The following is a 19485-nucleotide window of genomic DNA, read 5'->3' on the forward strand; positions in this document are numbered from 1 at the left end:
GTTTTTGATGGTTTAAAAGAATGGCCATCAAATGGCACATCTAAACATGGGGACTTAGTCAGACTGTGCCTGGAGCCAACCTTCAATATTTATGTCTTTTTGGAGTTTAAGGTAGTTTGTTGTCATCCATGTCTGGATTTCACTGAGACACTGAGACAAAGCAGCAACTTCCATCTCTGAATGGAGAAAAGTATAAATGTATTAAGCATGATTAGCAAATACCGAACCAAAAGTAATCATGTTTGGTATGGTTATCTTTGAATACTCACAACGAAGGTCGGGGGACAAAGTATTTTCACCTTTCTTGCACTGCTAAATAATTATCCAACTAGATCAAAATTGGATAAATATTTTTAAGTTATTGAAACCCACCCCCCAATGGGACAGGGGGGTATGATGCAATATGACAGCTCAGCTCAACGTTAGCTGGGGGTGGCTAACGTTAGCCACCTGTTCTGAAATAAATCTGGGGTTAAGGAGGTGAGGATTCCATTGCGTGTTTGTTTGTTCGTTTATTTGTAACACACGGCGTGATAAACTGTGTAAACCAAAACAGCACCAATACGTTAGCTTAGCTAGCTAGCTACAAACTTTAGTTAACAGCGTTAAACTTAACTAATGTTTTCCGAGGAGCTGCCGAAGGTTGAGAGCATGACCCTACATGCTGCTTGCATTGTTTGTATTGTAGTTTATCTTGTTTAACAATTTGATTTAAAGCCTGTTGTTCTTTGCGCTTTGTTCTGCTACATTAGGTTGTTTTAATATATATTTTTAATAAATAATTGCATTCCCTAAGACAATGGCTTTTTCAATTAATCTAAATATATTTCTGTTGGTACCAAATCTTGCTGGCTGGGGCTTGGGGGGTGGTTTTCAACCGAAACAGAGGGCCCCATGTAGACTTTTGTTTAGGGCCCCCAAAAACCTTGGGCCGGCCCTGAACGCAAATAAATGTGTGGCGTGCCTATGAAGCAAACTGATCCGAGTGTGCTTAAATCAACGTGTGTGCACACGTGAATGAGTCTGTGGAGTGTGTGAATGTGCGTAGGACAACAGACTTGTATGCAGATAGAGATGCAGGTGTTAACCCCATTTTATTGATTTACAGTAAACATCAGAGGCGTTGTGTCAGATTTAATTACATAGGTTACATCCATATATGAAATGTTTAATAATTACAAATGCAACCATGAAAGTACAGAGCTGTGGTCCCTCATCTACCTGTGACCCTCTCTGCTTTGGCACAGGGGGAGTCAATCCCAGCTTGCACAGGGACACTGCCCATACCTTTCTCCCAATGTAAAAATGTATGTAAAAACCATTAAAAAAACATTGCTGGTAAGATAATGTGCCAGATTTGCAAAGCAGTGTGTCTAGTGGCAGGCTGTTCGCTTGAGAAGGGAAAAAAGTGTCTCCTGAGCTCCAAATGTATCATTTTAGGAGCAAATCAGGTTTACGTTCGACAGCTAATCCCAAGCTTAAACACTCCTATAGCAAGCAGGAAACAAAAGACTGCCAAAAACAACCAAGTAATTCAGGCCCATGCAGAGAAGCAAGGGGAATCACATCCCATCCTGCCTGAGCGCTGAGCTGAAGACTCAGGAGTTCCTCCAGGACTTTAGGAGTCTATCCCAGCATGCACAGGGTCACAGAGTTTCCCTTATTCACTTTAAACCCAGGATAAAGAGGCTCAGTGAAGGTGGTGTGGAAAGTGTGCAGGAAGGTCCGTGTGTCAGAGGAGACGCTGTAGAAGGACAGAGTGCCAGCTGGCCAGTCCAGATACACCCCTACTCTGCGGAACGGGGATGGGGGGGCAGTTATGTCAGTGGTTGTGTTTTTGTGTATGGCAGAGCATTTCTGTTTAGAGCAGTACAGACTCCAGGACTTGTCGTTGTGTCCAAACGAACTGGCGCCACCCCGTCCTTTCCTGCCAATCGTTTTAAAGGCCATGGCAACCCAGGGCAACTTCCCTCCTTTCTCCACTCTCCACTCCGCCTCCCAGTAGCAGCGCTCAGACAGCCCCTCTCTGCACAGCACCTGCTGATAGGTGCTAAATCTCTCTGGATGATCAGGACATGGCTGCTCATCCCCCCATATCACCCTCATGTTCCCCTCTGACAGAGACAGCATTCTGTGTGCAGTGTTGGGGTCCAGTGTGAGCTGAACAGCATCTGCAGACAACAGAAAGGTTAGAACTGATAACATCAGTGCTAGGATAAGCCTGTGTGTGTGTGTGTGTGTGTGTGTGTGCATGTGCGCTTGAGATTGCATGTGTGTGTGTGTGTGTGTGTGCTTGTGTATGTGCGTGAGATTGCACGTGTGTTTGTGTGTGTGCGTGCGCATGAGATTGCATGTGTGTGTTTGTGTGTGTATGTGCACATGTGGGTCATGGCAGACTTACATTTCCTCAGTCCTGGTTTGAGCCTGGTCTCTCCTCTATGGTCTACACTGCAGGGTCAGAGAGACAGACAGACAAGCTCTGAGCCAATGGGAGAGCTCCACACTCTGACAGGACTTTATAGCAGTGTTTATAGCAGGAGAGGACTCAATAAAGCACCCTCTCTCTCACTACTCCTGCCCCCCACAAACACCCACTCTGTACTTACAGCAGTGCCTCCAGTCTACAGCTGGGGTCCTCCAGTCCAGCAGAGAGCGCTGTCACTCCCGACTCCCCTGGGTTATTGTAGCTCAAGTCCAGCTCCCTCAAATGTGAGGGGTTTGAACGCAGAGCTAAAGCCAGAGAAGCACAGCCTCTCTCGGTCACCTGACAGCCTGACAGCCTGCAGAGAGGAGAAAAGCACTCTTCTCTCTAAGCGTTGGACGAAAAGCAGGAGAAATTCTGACACTTTTAGTTTAAGGTGCTCAGCTAATGCAGAGCTATTCATCTGACTGCCTAAAATGCCAGTGTCAGGCTTTCATATGGAACATCACAAATGAGCAATGCTGCCAATACAGTAAAAGCCTCAGTCATACGTGCTTCACAGATATTGCATAAGGAAATAAATTATGGGTATTATAACAATCCGTTTGTTATGATTACATGGTCATCCTCCTCACCCCAGTCTCTGCAGTTTACAGTGTGGGTCCTCCAGTCCAGCAGAGAGTGCTCTCACTCCTGAATCCTGCAGCTCATTGTCTCTGAGCTCCAGATCTCTCAGCTCTGAGTGAGAAGAACGCAGGACTGAGGCCAGAGAATCACAGCAGCCATCTGTGAGATTACACTCCCTTAGCCTGCAAGAGAACACACACACACACATGCATATGCATACACATGCACATGCACACACACACACACATTAATGCACGTGCCCACGCAGACAATGGCTATGAACATTTTATACAGTGCCCTCCAAAAGTATTGGGACAAAAGCATCAGGTTGGTGTTTTTGTGTTGTATACACAAGAAATTGAAGATTTGTAATCAAACAATTCACACATGGTTAAAGTGCGAACTCTCAGCTTTTATTTAAGAGAATTGTTTTGTAATGCTACAGTATGTAAGTGAAATTAGTCATGTTTAGTACTTCGATCTTGGGTGGTTCCTTTTGGTCTACACACTGAATCTTGGTCTGTCATCTGTCCACAATATCTTTTCCAGAACTCTACAGGCTCTTTTAGGTACTTAGCAAACTGCAACCTGGTCATTTTGTTTTGGCAGCTAACTAGGGGTTTGCATCATGCAGTGCAGTCTCTGTAGTTCTGCTCGTGAAGTCTTCAGTGTACAGTAGCCGCTGACACATCCATGCCTGCCTCCTGACCTGTCGGACAGGTATGTGGGAGTATTTCTTTATGGTGGTGAGAATTCTTCAATCATCAACAGTAAAGGTCTTCCTTGGTCTACCAGGCCCATTGAAATCTCTGAGCTCACCAGTGCTCTCTTTCTTCCAAAATATTGATTTTGGAAAAGGTTTGGTCTTTGTCTCTGTTTTTTTTTAAAATTTTTAATTATTTCTCAGCCTCATAATGGTTTCCAAGACTTTCATTGGCACAACTCTGGTTTTCATGCTGACAAACACCAACAGCAGACACCAAAGGCAATCACAAGCCTGGAATCAAGACTAGATACTGAAAGGCCTGTTATACCTACATCAAAGAAGCACAACACACACCTGAACAGACCTGACTAATCAGAGACACCTGTACAGTCATTTGTCCCAAATATTATGGTGCCTTAAAATGGAGCAACTATGTATGAAAAGTTCTGTAACCAAAATGTATGAAAGTACCTTAATAAAATTCTCTTTAACTGCATGTGAATAGTTTGATTACAAATATAACATTTTGGAGTACAGAGCCGAATCACTAAAAAAATATGTCTTTGTCCCAAATATAATGAAGCTCACCGTACGTGAAAATGGTCACAGATGTATTTTCAGAGCGATAGAAGCATGCATGGACACGAGTGAAAAAAGATATACACTACGAACGCTGCCGCACAACGGGCAACAGTGTTATACTGCAATGAGGCCTATAGGGGGCGCATTCAGAAAAATACTCATTTGCTTTGGCTCCGTAAGCCCAAAATGTTTGAAATTTGACATGAACCCTCAAACTGCTTCCCTGCAACAGTCCTGAGAAACATGTTCCCCTCAGTTCAACATTCCCATAGAAAAGTAAATATGACTATGCAAAAAGTTTGCAAAATGATATTAGACTAAACATCATTATAATCCAGCATCATAATGTATAAACTGAAGAGAAACCCATATAGTCCATGTGTATCAAACTTGGTGCCCCCACCACCCTAGATGGTGCTACAGCCCCTCTTCAAAACAGAAATTTTCTACAATAATCTAATCTCATTTTAAATAATTATTACAAATGTGCCCTTACATCCAATACACACCAAAGTTAGTATGAATAATATTTGGATTTGTTTTGCAGTCCATGACAAAGAACCCCTCAAAGTGCTACGGCTCACACTTGGTGTTTGGCCCCCGATATTGCTGCTTGCAGCTATATTTATTATCATTATTATTACTATTAAAATGTTGCCTAACAAGAAGGAAATAATGCACAGAACAATAACACTGGACATGAAATGCACTGATTTAGTGACCTCAGCATGCAAAAATGGAGCCCTGGATTCAACTTACTACTGAGAATGATGGACATTTCAGCCTGGATCTACGAACACTTACTTTTAAAACACTCAACATCACTTCAAGATATGTGAATTATTCAAGTCAAGAATGTTCAATGATTCCATATTTCATGAATTAATATATTTAATATACAGTAAGCTCATGTATTACAAGGTAAATGGTAAATGGACTGCATTTATATAGCGCTTTTATCCAAAGCGCTTTACAATTGATGCCTCTCATTCACCAGAGGGGTTAGGTGTCTTGCTCAGGGACACTTCGACATGCCCAGGGCGGAGATCGAACCAGCAACCCTCCGACTGCCAGACAACTGCTCTTACTTACTGAGCTATGTCGCCCCAACAAGGTCAAATGTGAGTAAATCTGGACTTTTAAACATCACACCTTACCTCAAAGTCTGTAATTTACAGTTTGGACTCTTCAGTGCAGAGCAGAGCAGCTCCACTCCTGAATCTCCCAGGTTGTTGTTGCTGAGGTCCAGCTCTCTGAGGGGTGAGGAGACTGACTGCAGGGCACAGTCCACAGGTTGAAGAGATTTCATTGTCAGATTACAGCCACTGAGCCTGGAGAAAAGTAGCGACAGTGTCCCAAAATCTCAGCTCATTATTATTGTGGTTCTCTGATTTTTAGCATGTTTTACATTACAATGTCTTTAACCTTGTTTTCCATCTGACAACCTACCAGCTATTGCCTCATCCAACGGCAAAAACCAGCCATCACCTCATCTAAAAGCAACAACAACAAATAGCCTTTGGAAAGGTGCCAGAAGCAAGCCTCACCAGTCTCCTTTCAGAAAAACGTTGGTGACACTGTGACAGGGGGACGTACACTGGGCTGTTTACACTGATATTCCATATCAGCACAATGTGGCCCACACTGCATTCAGATGTAATGCAAGTTGGATTGGACAAATCCAATTCACAACTGATTTCTTGTATAAAGACAACACTATTGCATGCAATGCATATCGGATTTCTAGAAACTGGATATATGTTGCATCAAAAAAATGAACAGGACAGGGACCATAACAGAGAGACAAGCAACTGTGAGAATCTTGTGTGGATATTTGAGCTCCTGCACTGCAAAGTGAGTCACATTGTAAATTTTAAATGTTTTTAATTTGAAAAAGTACAGGTCAATGAGAAAATATCTGCCTGTCTGGCTGACATCTCAACATGGATGGTCAGGCATCACCTGAAGCTCAACCTCAACAAGACTAAGCTGCTATTCTTCCCATACAAGACCTCCCTACTACGGGAGCTCTCCATCACTGTTGATGGTACCTCAGTGACTGCCTTTCACTCTGCAGCCTGGGGGTGGTCTTGGGTGACCAGCTGAAGCTCAAGGAGCACATCAAGGCCTGCAGTTTCCTCCTGTACAACACCTGACCACACACTCCAACCAGCTACTTGTCCAGGTTATGGTGACCTCCCGTCTTAATTACTGCAACTCCCTCCTTGCAAGCCTGCTAGCCTGTGCCATACAGACACTACAGATGATTCAGAATGTTGTTGCCCTATTTGTCTTCAACCTTCCCAAGTTCTCCCACGTTACTCCCCTGCTGAGGTCTCTCCACTGGCTACCGGTCACTGCCAGGATCATGTCCTGACCCTGGCTTACACTGCACACCAGCTCAACCACTCCGCTCCGCTACAGCAGGGTGACTCACACTCCCTACCATCTGGGTGAATGGTTCTCGCATGTCCCTACCACAGAGCTTCTCCACCCTATCTCACCCAGTGGTGGAACAAACTCCCCATTCCTGTACGAACCACTTGGTCATCTAGGATCACTCTTACACACTTGTATCCTTCTATCTTGTTCCTCTAGCACTTTCATGTTGCACTTGTATCTCTATCCAGCCCTTCCATTGCACATGTATTGTTATCTTGTTGTACCTTGACATCATGCCTCCTAGTTTGACTTACCATAACTTTTTGGTCTAGCCTATACTTACTGTGTGAACTGGACTTAATGTGTTCATGGCAATGGATAACTGTTACATAATGGGAATGGTACCTTATCAGACCTGTTTTTGTGTAGTTGTTCCAATGACCTTTGGTATGCACATATTGTACGTCGCTTTGGATGAAGTAAATGAAGTAAATGGGGACATAAATGGTGATATCAGATAAATTTGGATTGAGGTTTTTATGGTAGATTATGGTAATGAATTACAAACTAATACTTACACAGCATTCCTGCAGCACTTCACAGCTGGGACAAGTCTACGTCGCCCCTCTTCTGAGGTGTTGTATTTTCTCAGGTCAAACTCATCCAGCTCCTTCTCTGATACTAGGAGCACATAGGCCAGGACAGAGCAGTGAGCAGGTGAGATCTTTTCACCAGATGGACTTCCTGAGCTCAAGTACTTTTGGACATCCTTCACAAGGGAATCATCACTGAGTTCAGACAGACAGTGGAACAGGTTGATGCATCTTTCTGGGGAGGGATCTTTCTCTTTAAAGACCTTGATGTGCTGAACTGTTTTCTGGATGCACTTTGGGTTACTTCCTGTCTGTGTCAATATACCTTGGACAAGGCGTTGATTGGAATCCAGTGAGAGGCCCAGAAGGAATCGAAGGAAAAGGTCCAGGTGTCCATTCTTACTCTCCAGAGCCTTCTTAATAGCTTTCTTGTGGAAGTCACTGAGAGACAGTCCATTGGGTAAACTCTTTTTACCGAAGAAGGGCTTCAAAGCCCTGAAGTTCTTTCCTATAAATGAATGAATCACATACAATGCAGCCAGGTACTCCTGGAGGCTCAGATGTACAAAGCAGTAGACTTTCTTCTGATGCAGCACAGACTCTTCTTTCAAGATTTCTGTGCACACCCCAGAGTACACTGATGCTTCTGTGACATCAATGTCACACTTTATCAGGTCCTCTTCATAAAATATTGAATTTCCCTTTTCCAGATGTTGAAAAGCCAGCTGCCCCAGTTTCAGAAAGATCTCCTTAACCGGTTCCAGAATTTTCTGTGCATCTGTCTCATGGTTCTCCTGATATTTTTTCTGCATGAATTCAGCCTGGGTGTAGAGGAAATATGAGTACATTTCAGTCAGTGATTTAGGGAGTTCTCCACTGTCAGGTCCACTCAAAAGTCGCTCCAGAACAGTAGCAGACATCCAGCAGAAGAGTGGTATATGGCACATGATGTAAAGGCTCCTGGATGTCTTTATGTGAGAGATACTTCTTTCAACAAGATTCTGATCTCTGAATCTCTTCCTGAAGTACTCCTCTTTCTGTGCATCATTGAATCCTCTGACCTCCGTCACCCGGTGAATTAATTCAGGCAGGATCCGACTGGCTGCTGCAGGTCGAGAGGTGATCCAGAGGAGAGCAGAGGGGAAGAGAATCTTCTTAAGGAGGTTAGTCAGCAACACATCTACAGGAGATTTTTTTCTTACGTCAGACAGTATCTTACGGTTCCGGACACTGAAATGAAGCCATTCATCCAGACCATCAAAGATGAACAAAACCTTGTAATTATCAAACTCAATATTTTCAAACCCATTCATTTCAGGATGAAAGACCTGCAGAAGCTCAAGGAGACTGTACTCCTCATTAATCAAGTTCAGCTCCCGAAAAGGAAGAAAAAAAATGAAATCAACATCCTGATTAGCTTTTCCTTCCGCCCAGTCAAGAATGAACTTCTGCACGGAGACCGTTTTTCCAATACCAGCGATGCCCTTGGTCAGCACAGTTCTGATGGGTCTCTCTTGTCCAGATAAGGGTTTAAAGATTTCATTGCAGTTGATTGCAGTGTCTTGTGTAGCATGTGTCCTGGATGCTGTCTCTAGCTGCCACACCTCGTGCTCCTCATTAACACCCTCACAGTCCCCCTCTGTGATGTAGAGCTCAGTGTAAATACTGTTGAGCAGGGTGTGTTTTCCAGGCTTGGCAAGCCCTTCATATATACACTCAAACCTGTTCTTCAGCCTAGACTTCAGCTTCTCCCGGACTCTTTCAGCACACGTTTCTGAAAAACAAATTTTGGTTCGGTTCAGAACATTCCATTTTTTGGATACATGGTGGAGTCCCTAAAAGTTCAGTTTAGAACCTTTCCTTCTGAGAGTTTTTGGCACAGCTTCTGGGTGGCTCATTTGGTTGAGGCACCATGCTGAGCCAGTGTCGACTGGCCCGTAGCTCCATAGAGCAATGCATAATTGCTGATTGCATAGCCTAGGGTATGGCAGGGTTCGGTTAGCTAGGGGTCTGCATTGCATTGTTCCCTAGTGAGCCCCGCTGGCTGATCGGGTGCCCATGGACTGCATATCAAAGGTGCATATGAAAAGCCGTAGTCCACAGTGTGCAAAGAACCACCAGTGTTCCTCCACGTGTTTCGGAAATAGATTCAGGCTCTCCTGAATTGGCAGTGGGATTAGCACATGAATGGATGCAGTTGCAGTCAATAATTGGGGGACAATCCCCCAAGAATCTAATACACCAGGGCAGGCCAGGTTTACCATGAATAACAAGGGCTGGGTACCCTGAATGGGGTAGCTGTAGTCTGGAGGGGTACCCTGAATGGGGCAGCTGTACTCTGGAGGGATACCCTGAATGGGGCAGCTGTATTCTGGAGGGGTACCCTGATTGGGGCAGCTGTAGTCTGGAGAGGTACCCTGAAAGCGACAGCTGTAGTCTGGAGGGATACCCTGAATGGGGCAGCTGTAGTCTAGAGGGGTACCCTGAATGGGGCAGCTGTAGTCTGGAGGGATACCCTGAAAGCGACAGCTGTAGTCTGGAGGGGTACCCTGAATGGGGCAGCTGTAGTCTGGAGGGGGACCCTGAAAGGGGCAGCTGTATTCTGGAGGGATACCCTGAATGGGGGCAGCTGTAGTCTGGAGGGATACCCTGAATGGGGCAGCTGTAGTCTGGAGGGATACCCTGAAAGCGACAGCTGTAGTCTGGAGGGGTACCCTAAATGGGGCAGCTGTATTCTGGAGGGGTACCCTGAATGGGGCAGCTGTACTCTGGAGGGGTACCCTGAATGGGGCAGCTGTAGTCTGGAGGGGTACCCTGAATGGGGCAGCTGTAGTCTGGAGGGGTACCCTGAATGGGGCAGCTGTAGTCTGGAGGGGTACCCTAAATGGGGCAGCTGTATTCTGGAGGGGTACCCTGAATGGGGCAGCTGTACTCTGGAGGGGGACCCTGAATGGGGTAGCTGTAGTCTGGAGGGGTACCCTGAATGGGGCAGCTGTAGTCTGGAGGGGGAGCTTGAATCTGTAGTTTTGCTTCAAGAAAGGACCTGTAACTTCTCAAATGAAGTATTCTAATAACTACTCATTCTTACGCTCTGTATGAATACATTGATGCGTTTTACCATTTTCAGGATCGCTCTCCAATTTCAGAATGAGATCATTTCTTGAAATTTTCTTTAAGATCTCCAGAGTGATCTCCACCATCCTGTTACCATAGGAGCTCTTCATCAATCTGACAACATCTGTCCTATCTTTGTCTTCCAGTTGACTTCGTGGAATGGGTCTACATCCTTTCAGTACCTGGTCATTCAAATAAAATGTTAACTTTTTAAATTCTTCTTTTGACAGTTCCTCCAGGATCTCCAGGATCGAGTCAGCCATTAGAGACACCTAATAAGAGGAAATAAGGTAGTCAGTAAATCAGGAGCAAATCTTAATCAATTATTATTTTCATTTTTATTCTCTGAACAACTGTATTATCACCCCTGAAAAAGTATTTACCCCCTTCCTGATTTGCTCTATTATTTCATTTTCACACTGAAAGGTTTATACAAAAAAATTATAACAATGGTAACAAGTAAACACAAAACACACTTTTAAAATTATTATTTCCTTTATTTAATGAGCAATTTATCAACCACCCATATCACCCATGTGGAAAGGTAATTGCATCCTTAAAATTGATCACTGGTTGCAGCACCTTTACAATCAATTACTGCAACCAAACGCTTCCTATAATTTGATCTCAGTCTGTCACATTGCTGTGGAGGAATTTTAGCCCACTCTTCTTTGGAGAACTGCTTTAATTCAGACAAAGTGCTAGGCGTTCCAGCATGAACAGGCATGAACTTCTCGTTTCAAGTCAAGCTACAGCATCTTTATTAGGTTCAAGTCAGGACTTTGACTAGGACACTCGAAAACTTTAATCTTGTTTCTTTTCAGCCAGATGTGCACCTGCTTTTGTGTTTCGGAACAAAGTCTTTCTGTATAGCCCAAATACACTGTAGAATTCACAGTTCCTTCAATAATGACGAGTTGTCCAGGTTCCGAGGACGCAAAGTATCCCCACCCCACCCTATTGCCCCCACCATGTTTGGCTGTTGGTATGATGTGCTGTGAAATGCTGTATTTGCTTTCCGCCAGACATAATGGGACCCATGTCACCCAAAAGGTTCCGCCTTTGACTGTCAATAGAACATTATCCCAAGGGGCCTGGGGATCACCCAGGTGTGTGAGATGAGCATTGAAGTTTCTCTTGGTTAGCAGTAGTTTCTGCCTTGCTACTTGGCAATGACTCACATTTATCTTTCTTAATATGGGGTCATGAACATTGACCTTAGCTGAGGGTAGAGAGGCCTGCAGTTGTTCGGATGTTCTTCTGGCATCTTTTATGACTTCCTGGATGCGTTGTTGCTGCACCCTTGGAGAAATTTTGGCTGGCTAGCCACTCCTGGGAAGATTCGCCACTGTTCCAAGTGTTCTCCATTTGGAGATGTTTGCTGTCACTTTGTTTCACTGGGGTCCCAGAGCCTTATAAATAGCTTTGTAAACCTTTTCCAGACTGATATATTTCAACAACTTTTTTATTATCTCTTCTGGAACTTCCTTTGATTGTGGCATAGTGTGCTTGTAGAAACTTTGTGGTGACTACTTGTCTTTGATGGTAAGGATCAATATCAGTGCTGTTTAGATTCAACAAGGCTGGTGGAAATCAAGCCTAGCTGTGTTGAATCAGCGGAATCTATCAAATCTATTAAATTTGGTGAATTGGTTGATTAAGTAACTCAGGAAGATTTTTCACATGGGAGATATGGGTGTTTGATAACTTTTTTCATTAAATAAATGAAATAATAATTTTAAACATATATTTTGTATTTACTCAATTTCCCTTTGTCTAATATTACATTTTTTCTTAAGATTTGAAACCAAGTGCAACCAAGTGCAATAAATCTGAAATAACAGAAGAAATCAGTAAGGGGGTCAAATACTTACAGTAGCTCATTACCTGTGTTGTTTATTTTATACAGCCTGCTTTGCACATATTTATTAAGGGCTTGAATCTTTTTGAGGGCACTGTATATATATATATATATATATATATATAGTGGGCTCCAGAATTATTGGCACCCTTGATAAATATGCACAAAAATTGCTTAAAAAATTATAAACTAAAAAATAATACAGATATTGACATAAGCTTTATTTTCCATGTGTAAACTAGTGTGCTTGATTAATGATTCATTGGAATCAACCAAAGTCTTAAATTTTTTAAATAAAAAAAATATTTCCCCAAAAAAAAGGTTCCACAATTATTGGCACCCCTTCAGTTTTCCTGTTGAAACTTAATGGAAAAAATATTCAGGAGAAACAATGCTTGTAGTATCTACTGCATATCTGGCAGCAGCACGGTGGTTTGAGGCTCATTTGATACCTTGGACCCTTGATGACTTAAAGCCATTTAGCCAACAAATGTGTTCCATACTGTATCAGCATAATTTACAGCTGAATCTAGTCCCACCCCCCAATTCCCATAGAGATTTATTCAAATTCAGAGTTTCTGTAAATGTAAAAAACCTGACAATAAGATATCCAGACTCTGATGATGTTGATAGGTCACAGACATCAGGAAGTCATGGCATGCAAAGGAAATGCAACCAAATACAAAACATGACTTTATTTGACGTTATGTTAATTTGTCTAAAACACTGAAATGGGGGACTACGTATGAAAAGTGCTGTAATTACTACATGGTGAAACCAAAATGTATGATAATACCCTTTAATAAAAGCTCTGAGTCTGCGTTTGACCAAGTGTGAATTGTTTGATTATAAACAAAGAAAATAAAATATTAAATCAGAAAAATGCAGGTGGTTTTAATGTTGTGGCTGATCGGTGTGTGTGTATATATATGTATATGTATATATATATATATATATATATATATATATATATATATATATATATATATATATATATATGTATATATATAAATGGGGGGATGTATAATTTCCTGTAACTTCTACATGGTGATATCAAAATGTAAAAAAATGCCCTTTAATAAAAGCTGAGAATCTGCACTTTAAACAAATGTTAATTTTAGACAAATCTAAAATTGTGGAGCACAGAGCCAAATCAAGAAAAAGTATGTCTTCGTCCCAAACCTAATCAGCGGACTGATAGTGCACACCAGAAGTATGGTAACGGTAGACTGAAGTTTATTTTGGCTACATTCTTAAGGCATTTGGATTTCAGATAAAAATATGAATAGTATAACTTACGCATATAGGGTACTGTATGATCTGATGGCCTATGATAGTAAGGACATTGTAAAATATTTTTATGTTTACTTAAGCGCACACATTAGGTCTAGCTTATGCTGGTAATGCGACCAGAGCTACGTCTATTAAGTGGTTTCCTATTTTCTTTATCCGAGATCTTTATACGGCTCTAAGTCATAGATTATACTGAATATGCATTATCCTTCGTTTAGTTTTCAGTTTTAATCGCAGAATGCTCATATCATATTCTGTGGGCACACAGGCTAAAACAAGCTAGTTTTCAAGAAAGTAATAGCCTATTTCGCACAAATAATTCGTCGGCAACATGGGGCTTATTTCTGGTAGCTTAACAGAGCTTCCTCCGAAGCAATCGCTATTTGATGTTACCTTGCGATAAAACCATTCATTTCTCGTTTTTAAATTTCTGTTCCCTAAACCGAAAGTGATTGGGCAAGAAGTATAAAGACCGGTTCAGTGTGGAGTCATATTTTATTTTATTTTTTACATTTATTTTTTACCTACTACAGAACTTCGTTAACATATCCTACATCGCACCATTACACCCGCACTAATTTATAATACAAATTGATCAGTAAGAACAATAATTCAGGATATCGGCATATAACTTGTGGCAAGACCTGTTATTATTTAACCAGATTTACATAATAGATAGACTATGCGACATATTCACGTCGCGTCAAAACTCGAATTTAAGAGTGTGCCATATTTCATGCGTCCCTTGTAGTGCCATGTCACACATTTAACAGACCACAACGCTGCATTTATCATAAACGTGTTATCCAGCGGCGTGTTATGTTTTACTGTCCGCTGCGTTTGCATGCCTGTTTTAATCACTTATGTTGTGAAAATAAAAAGGTTACTTACATCCAGTGTTGTCAGGTCACAGAAATATTCCCAGCCCAATGATTTCGGAATCTACCTGCTAGGACCACTTGATCATGTTTAACGATTTAAACGATCACCCCGACGTCGTCTTACTTCATCTTAAGGCAGGGGCGGTCCTAGAATGCACTGAATGGATGAAATATGAGTTGGACTTACATTTCAAATGTAATGAGCACATCCCGCATCGTATAAGTTTTTATTTCCTCATTGTTGTGAGCAGAAACGAAACGAATTTAAGAACCGACAGACAGGCGGCTTTTTTTTTTTTTTTTGAGGTTTCATTCTCCATTCATGCAAATGTCTTCTGCAATGTCTTTAGAATAGTTAAGAAGAAGAAAAAAACTCAGAACGTTGGGCCTACATCCTAAATAGAATTTAAAATTCTGTATGGAGGATTAGGATATAATTCTTAATTTCACTTCAACAGCTTCATAATATTTAAAGTATTTCTACAACTTTAGCTGTAAATAGATTCAAACAAATATCGACATATTTGAAGTGACGACGCTGAAGTTGGCTCCCGATTCGCAGCTCCCGATTTGAAATTTCCGGTCCACCTTAAATCGGTTGCGTTATATGATCTGATGGTTTCGCGGTTTGCAAAGGCTATAATTTGCTTCTAAAAGTGAGATAAGGCTCAAGTGAGAAATTGAACAAAGGTGGTGATTTGAAATTAGTTTTTTTACCATTATTTTTTATTTTGTTACAATCATTTCACATGTCGTTTAAGACGACGTTTTCTGTAATATTGAAATGTCAGATACCCAAGTGTCACGCATTTTGTTTTCTCCTTAGAATCTAATCGTCTCAACATTACATGTGTATGAGAGAACAGGAAATAATGTACATTTGAAATGGTGTGGATGAAATATCACTGCACCATATGGAAATAAAACTCCAAACTGTCTATATAAACAAATACAGTAATAAAATCCAATTGAAAAATGGACATATTAGATAAATATGAAAATTGGATAAGAATTTCTCTCCAAATGTAAAAGTTCAGAAAATTCTGTCACTTGTTCCTGGCAGAAGGGGTCCTGGTCTACATCCTACCCCATTACTGTGAAATTTTACTGTAGCATTTTTAATAATCCCACTTCAAACATTCCATGTAATCCAATAGACGGTAATTGAAAAATATTAAAGTTTGGATAAGAATTTCTCCCCAAATGTAAAATATGAAAGTTTGGATAAGAATTTCTCCCCAAATGTAAAATATGAAAGTTTGGATAAGAATTTCTCTCTTCCCGCTCTTATCCAGAGCTACTTACACAACTTTTACACAGCATCCATTTATACAGCTGGATATATACTGAAGCAATGCAGCTTAAGGGTACAATGGCAGTGTCGAACCTGTGATCTTTAGGTTACAAGGCCAGCTCCTTATCCACTATACTACACTTCCACCCCCAGAAAAGTGCATGAAAAATGCATGCCCAAATGAAACAGTCATCACATCCTTTCAGTTGTGCAAGATCAATTTGCCTACCAGAAGAACTCTTCAACAGGAATTGCCCTGGTAAGAACATGGCAGTTCTTAGCTGATGGCACTGGACTCAGGACACATCCCAGTGATTTGGGTGGAATTAGCTGATATATATTAGATCATTTCAGAACCCAGAGACGTACCATGGACCCTTAAGTACCTCCATGGAAGCACTCAAAGGGGGCTCGCTAACAATACACACAGCGACTGGACCCAATAAGAGTACGCTAAGGAGGGGCTTTGACTCCATACTTATTTGTGCTCTATATGAGCTCCATGGGCATGTTCCACAGGTCAGGCCTGGAGTTTGGGCCTGTTCTACAGGTCAGGCCTGGAGTATGGGCATGTTCTACAGGTCAGGCCTGGAGTTTGGGCATGTTCTACAGGTCAGGCCTGGAGTATGGGCGTGTTCTACAGGTCAGGCCTGGAGTATGGGCATGTTCTACAGGTCAGGCCTGGAGTATGGGCGTGTTCTACAGGTCAGGCCTGGAGTATGGGTGTGTTCTACAGGTCAGGCCTGGAGTATGGGCGTGTTCTACAGGTCAGGCCCGGAGTACGGGTGTGTTCTACAGGTCAGGCCTGGAATATGGGCATGTTCTACAGGTCAGGCCTGGAGTATGGGCATGTTCTACAGGTCAGGCCTAAAGTATGGGCATGTTCTACAGGTCAGGCCTGGAGTTTGGGCCTGTTCTACAGGTCAGGCCTGGAGTATGGGTGTGTACTACAGAACAGGGCTAGAGTTTGGGCCTGTTCTACAGGTCAGGCCTGGAGTATGGGTGTGTACTACAGGTCAGGCCTGGAGTATGGGCATGTTCTACAGGTCAGGCCTGGAGTATGGGCGTGTTCTACAGGTCAGGCCTGGAGTATGGGCATGCTCTACAGGTCAGGCCTGGAGTATGGGCATGTTCTACAGGTCAGGCCTGGAGTTTGGGCCTGTTCTACAGATCAGGCCTGGAGTTTGGGCATGTTCTACAGGTCAAGCCTGGAGTATGGGCATGTTCTACAGGTCAGGGCTGGAGTTTGGGCCTGTTCTACAGGTCAGGCCTGGAGTATGGGTGTGTTCTACAGGTCAGGCCTGGAGTATGGGTGTGTACTACAGAACAGGGCTGGAGTTTGGGTCTGTTCTACAGATCAGGCCTGGAGTTTGGGCATGTTCTACAGGTCAGGCCTGGAGTATGGGCGTGTTCTACAGGTCAGGCCTGGAGTATGGGCATGTTCTACAGGTCAGGCCTGGAGTATGGGCGTGTTCTACAGGTCAGGCCTGGAGTATGGGTGTGTTCTACAGGTCAGGCCTGGAGTATGGGCGTGTTCTACAGGTCAGGCCCGGAGTACGGGTGTGTTCTACAGGTCAGGCCTGGAATATGGGCATGTTCTACAGGTCAGGCCTGGAGTATGGGCATGTTCTACAGGTCAGGCCTAAAGTATGGGCATGTTCTACAGGTCAGGCCTGGAGTTTGGGCCTGTTCTACAGGTCAGGCCTGGAGTATGGGTGTGTACTACAGAACAGGGCTAGAGTTTGGGCCTGTTCTACAGGTCAGGCCTGGAGTATGGGTGTGTACTACAGGTCAGGCCTGGAGTATGGGCATGTTCTACAGGTCAGGCCTGGAGTATGGGCGTGTTCTACAGGTCAGGCCTGGAGTATGGGCATGTTCTACAGGTCAGGCCTGGAGTATGGGCATGTTCTACAGGTCAGGCCTGGAGTTTGGGCCTGTTCTACAGATCAGGCCTGGAGTTTGGGCATGTTCTACAGGTCAAGCCTGGAGTATGGGCATGTTCTACAGGTCAGGGCTGGAGTTTGGGCCTGTTCTACAGGTCAGGCCTGGAGTATGGGTGTGTTCTACAGGTCAGGCCTGGAGTATGGGTGTGTACTACAGAACAGGGCTGGAGTTTGGGTCTGTTCTACAGATCAGGGCTGGAGTTTGGGCCTGTTCTACAGGTCAGGGCTAGAGTTTGGGCATGTTCTACAGGACAGGCCTGGAGTATGGGCATGTTCTACAGGTCAGGCCTGGAGTATGGGTGTGTACTACAGGTCAGGCCTGGAGTATGGGTGTGTACTACAGGTCAGGCCTGGAGTATGGGTGTGTTCTACAGGTCAGGCCTGGAGTATGGGCATGTTCTACAGGTCAGGCCTGGAGTATGGGTGTGTACTACAGATCAGGGCTGGAGTTTGGGTATGTTCTACAGATCAGGGCTGGAGTTTGGGTATGTTCTACAGATCAGGGCTGAAGTTTGGGTGTGTTTCACAGATCAGGCCTGGAGTATGGGTGTGTACTACAGAACAGGGCTGGAGTTTGGGCCTGTTCTACAGGTCCGGCCTGGAGTTTGGGCCTGTTCTACAGGTCAGGCCTGGAGTATGGGTGTGTACTACAGGTCAGGCCTGGAGTATGGGTGTGTACTACAGGTCAGGCCTGGAGTTTGGGCCTGTTCTACAGATCAGGCCTGGAGTTTGGGCATGTTCTACAGGTCAAGCCTGGAGTATGGGCATGTTCTACAGGTCAGGCCTGGAGTATGGGTGTGTACTACAGAACAGGGCTGGAGTTTGGGTGTGTTCTACAGATCAGGGCTGGAGTTTGGGCCTGTTCTACAGGTCAGGGCTAGAGTCTGGGTGTGTTCTACAGGTCAGGCCTGGAGTATGGGTGTGTACTACAGGTCAGGCCTGGAGTTTGGGCATGTTCTACAGGTCAGGCCTGGAGTATGGGTGTGTTCTACAGGTCAGGCCTGGAGTATGGGCATGTTCTACAGGTCAGGCCTGGAGTATGGGTGTGTACTACAGATCAGGGCTGGAGTTTGGGTATGTTCTACAGATCAGGGCTGGAGTTTGGGTATGTTCTACAGATCAGGGCTGGAGTATGGGCATGTTCTACAGGTCAGGCCTGGAGTATGGGCATGTTCTACAGGTCAGGCCTGGAGTATGGGCATGTTCTACAGGTCAGGCCTGGAGTATGGGTGTGTACTACAGATCAGAGCTAGAGTTTGGGCATGTTCTACAGGTCAGGCCTGGAGTATGGGCATGTTCTACAGGTCAGGCCTGGAGTTTGGGCATGTTCTACAGGTCAGGCCTGGAGAATGGGTGTGTTCTACAGATCAGGGCTAGAGTTTGGGCATGTTCTACAGGTCAGCCCTGGAGTTTTGGCCTGTTCTACAGGTCAGGCCTGGAGTATGGGTGTGTACTACAGAACAGGGCTGGAGTTTGGGCATGTTCTACAGGTCTGGCCTGGAGTTTGGGCCTGTTCTACAGGTCAGGCCTGGAGTATGGGTGTGTGCTACAGAACAGGGCTGGAGTTTGGGCCTGTTCTACAGGTCAGGCCTGGAGTATGGGTGTGTACTACAGGTCAGGCCTGGAGTATGGGTGTGTTCTACAGGTCAGGCCTGGAGTATGGGCATGTTCTACAGGTCAGGCCTGGAGTATGGGTGTGTACTACAGAACAGGGCTAGAGTTTGGGCATGTTCTACAGGTCAGGCCTGGACTATGGGTGTGTACTACAGATCAGGGCTGGAGTTTGG

At 43.9% G+C, this 19485-nt stretch overlaps 1 protein-coding gene across 3 annotated transcripts; it reads right to left on the reverse strand.

Moving 5' to 3' along the window:
* Positions 1-1071: 1071 nt before the first annotated feature.
* On the reverse strand, positions 1072-14764 carry LOC118221472 (NACHT, LRR and PYD domains-containing protein 3-like). 3 transcript variants are annotated; one of them, XM_035406589.1, is made up of 8 exons: positions 14649-14764; positions 10431-10698; positions 7298-9098; positions 5495-5668; positions 3058-3231; positions 2607-2780; positions 2402-2448; positions 1072-2171 (listed from the first exon to the last, which is right to left on the reverse strand). In XM_035406589.1, the coding sequence occupies exons 2-8, from the start codon at positions 10687-10689 to the stop codon at positions 1627-1629; spliced, it is 3174 nt and encodes a 1057-aa protein (XP_035262480.1). In that variant the 5' UTR covers positions 10690-10698; positions 14649-14764; the 3' UTR covers positions 1072-1626. The 3 variants fall into 3 exon arrangements, with proteins under 3 accessions (XP_035262480.1, XP_035262479.1, XP_035262481.1); XM_035406588.1 differs by having other exon boundaries at positions 14472-14725; XM_035406590.1 differs by having other exon boundaries at positions 7298-9086; positions 14472-14723.
* Between the last annotated feature and the right edge of the window lie 4721 nt (positions 14765-19485).

The sequence above is a fragment of the Anguilla anguilla genome, chromosome 2, assembly GCF_013347855.1.
Source record: "Anguilla anguilla isolate fAngAng1 chromosome 2, fAngAng1.pri, whole genome shotgun sequence".
NCBI lineage: Eukaryota > Metazoa > Chordata > Actinopteri > Anguilliformes > Anguillidae > Anguilla > Anguilla anguilla.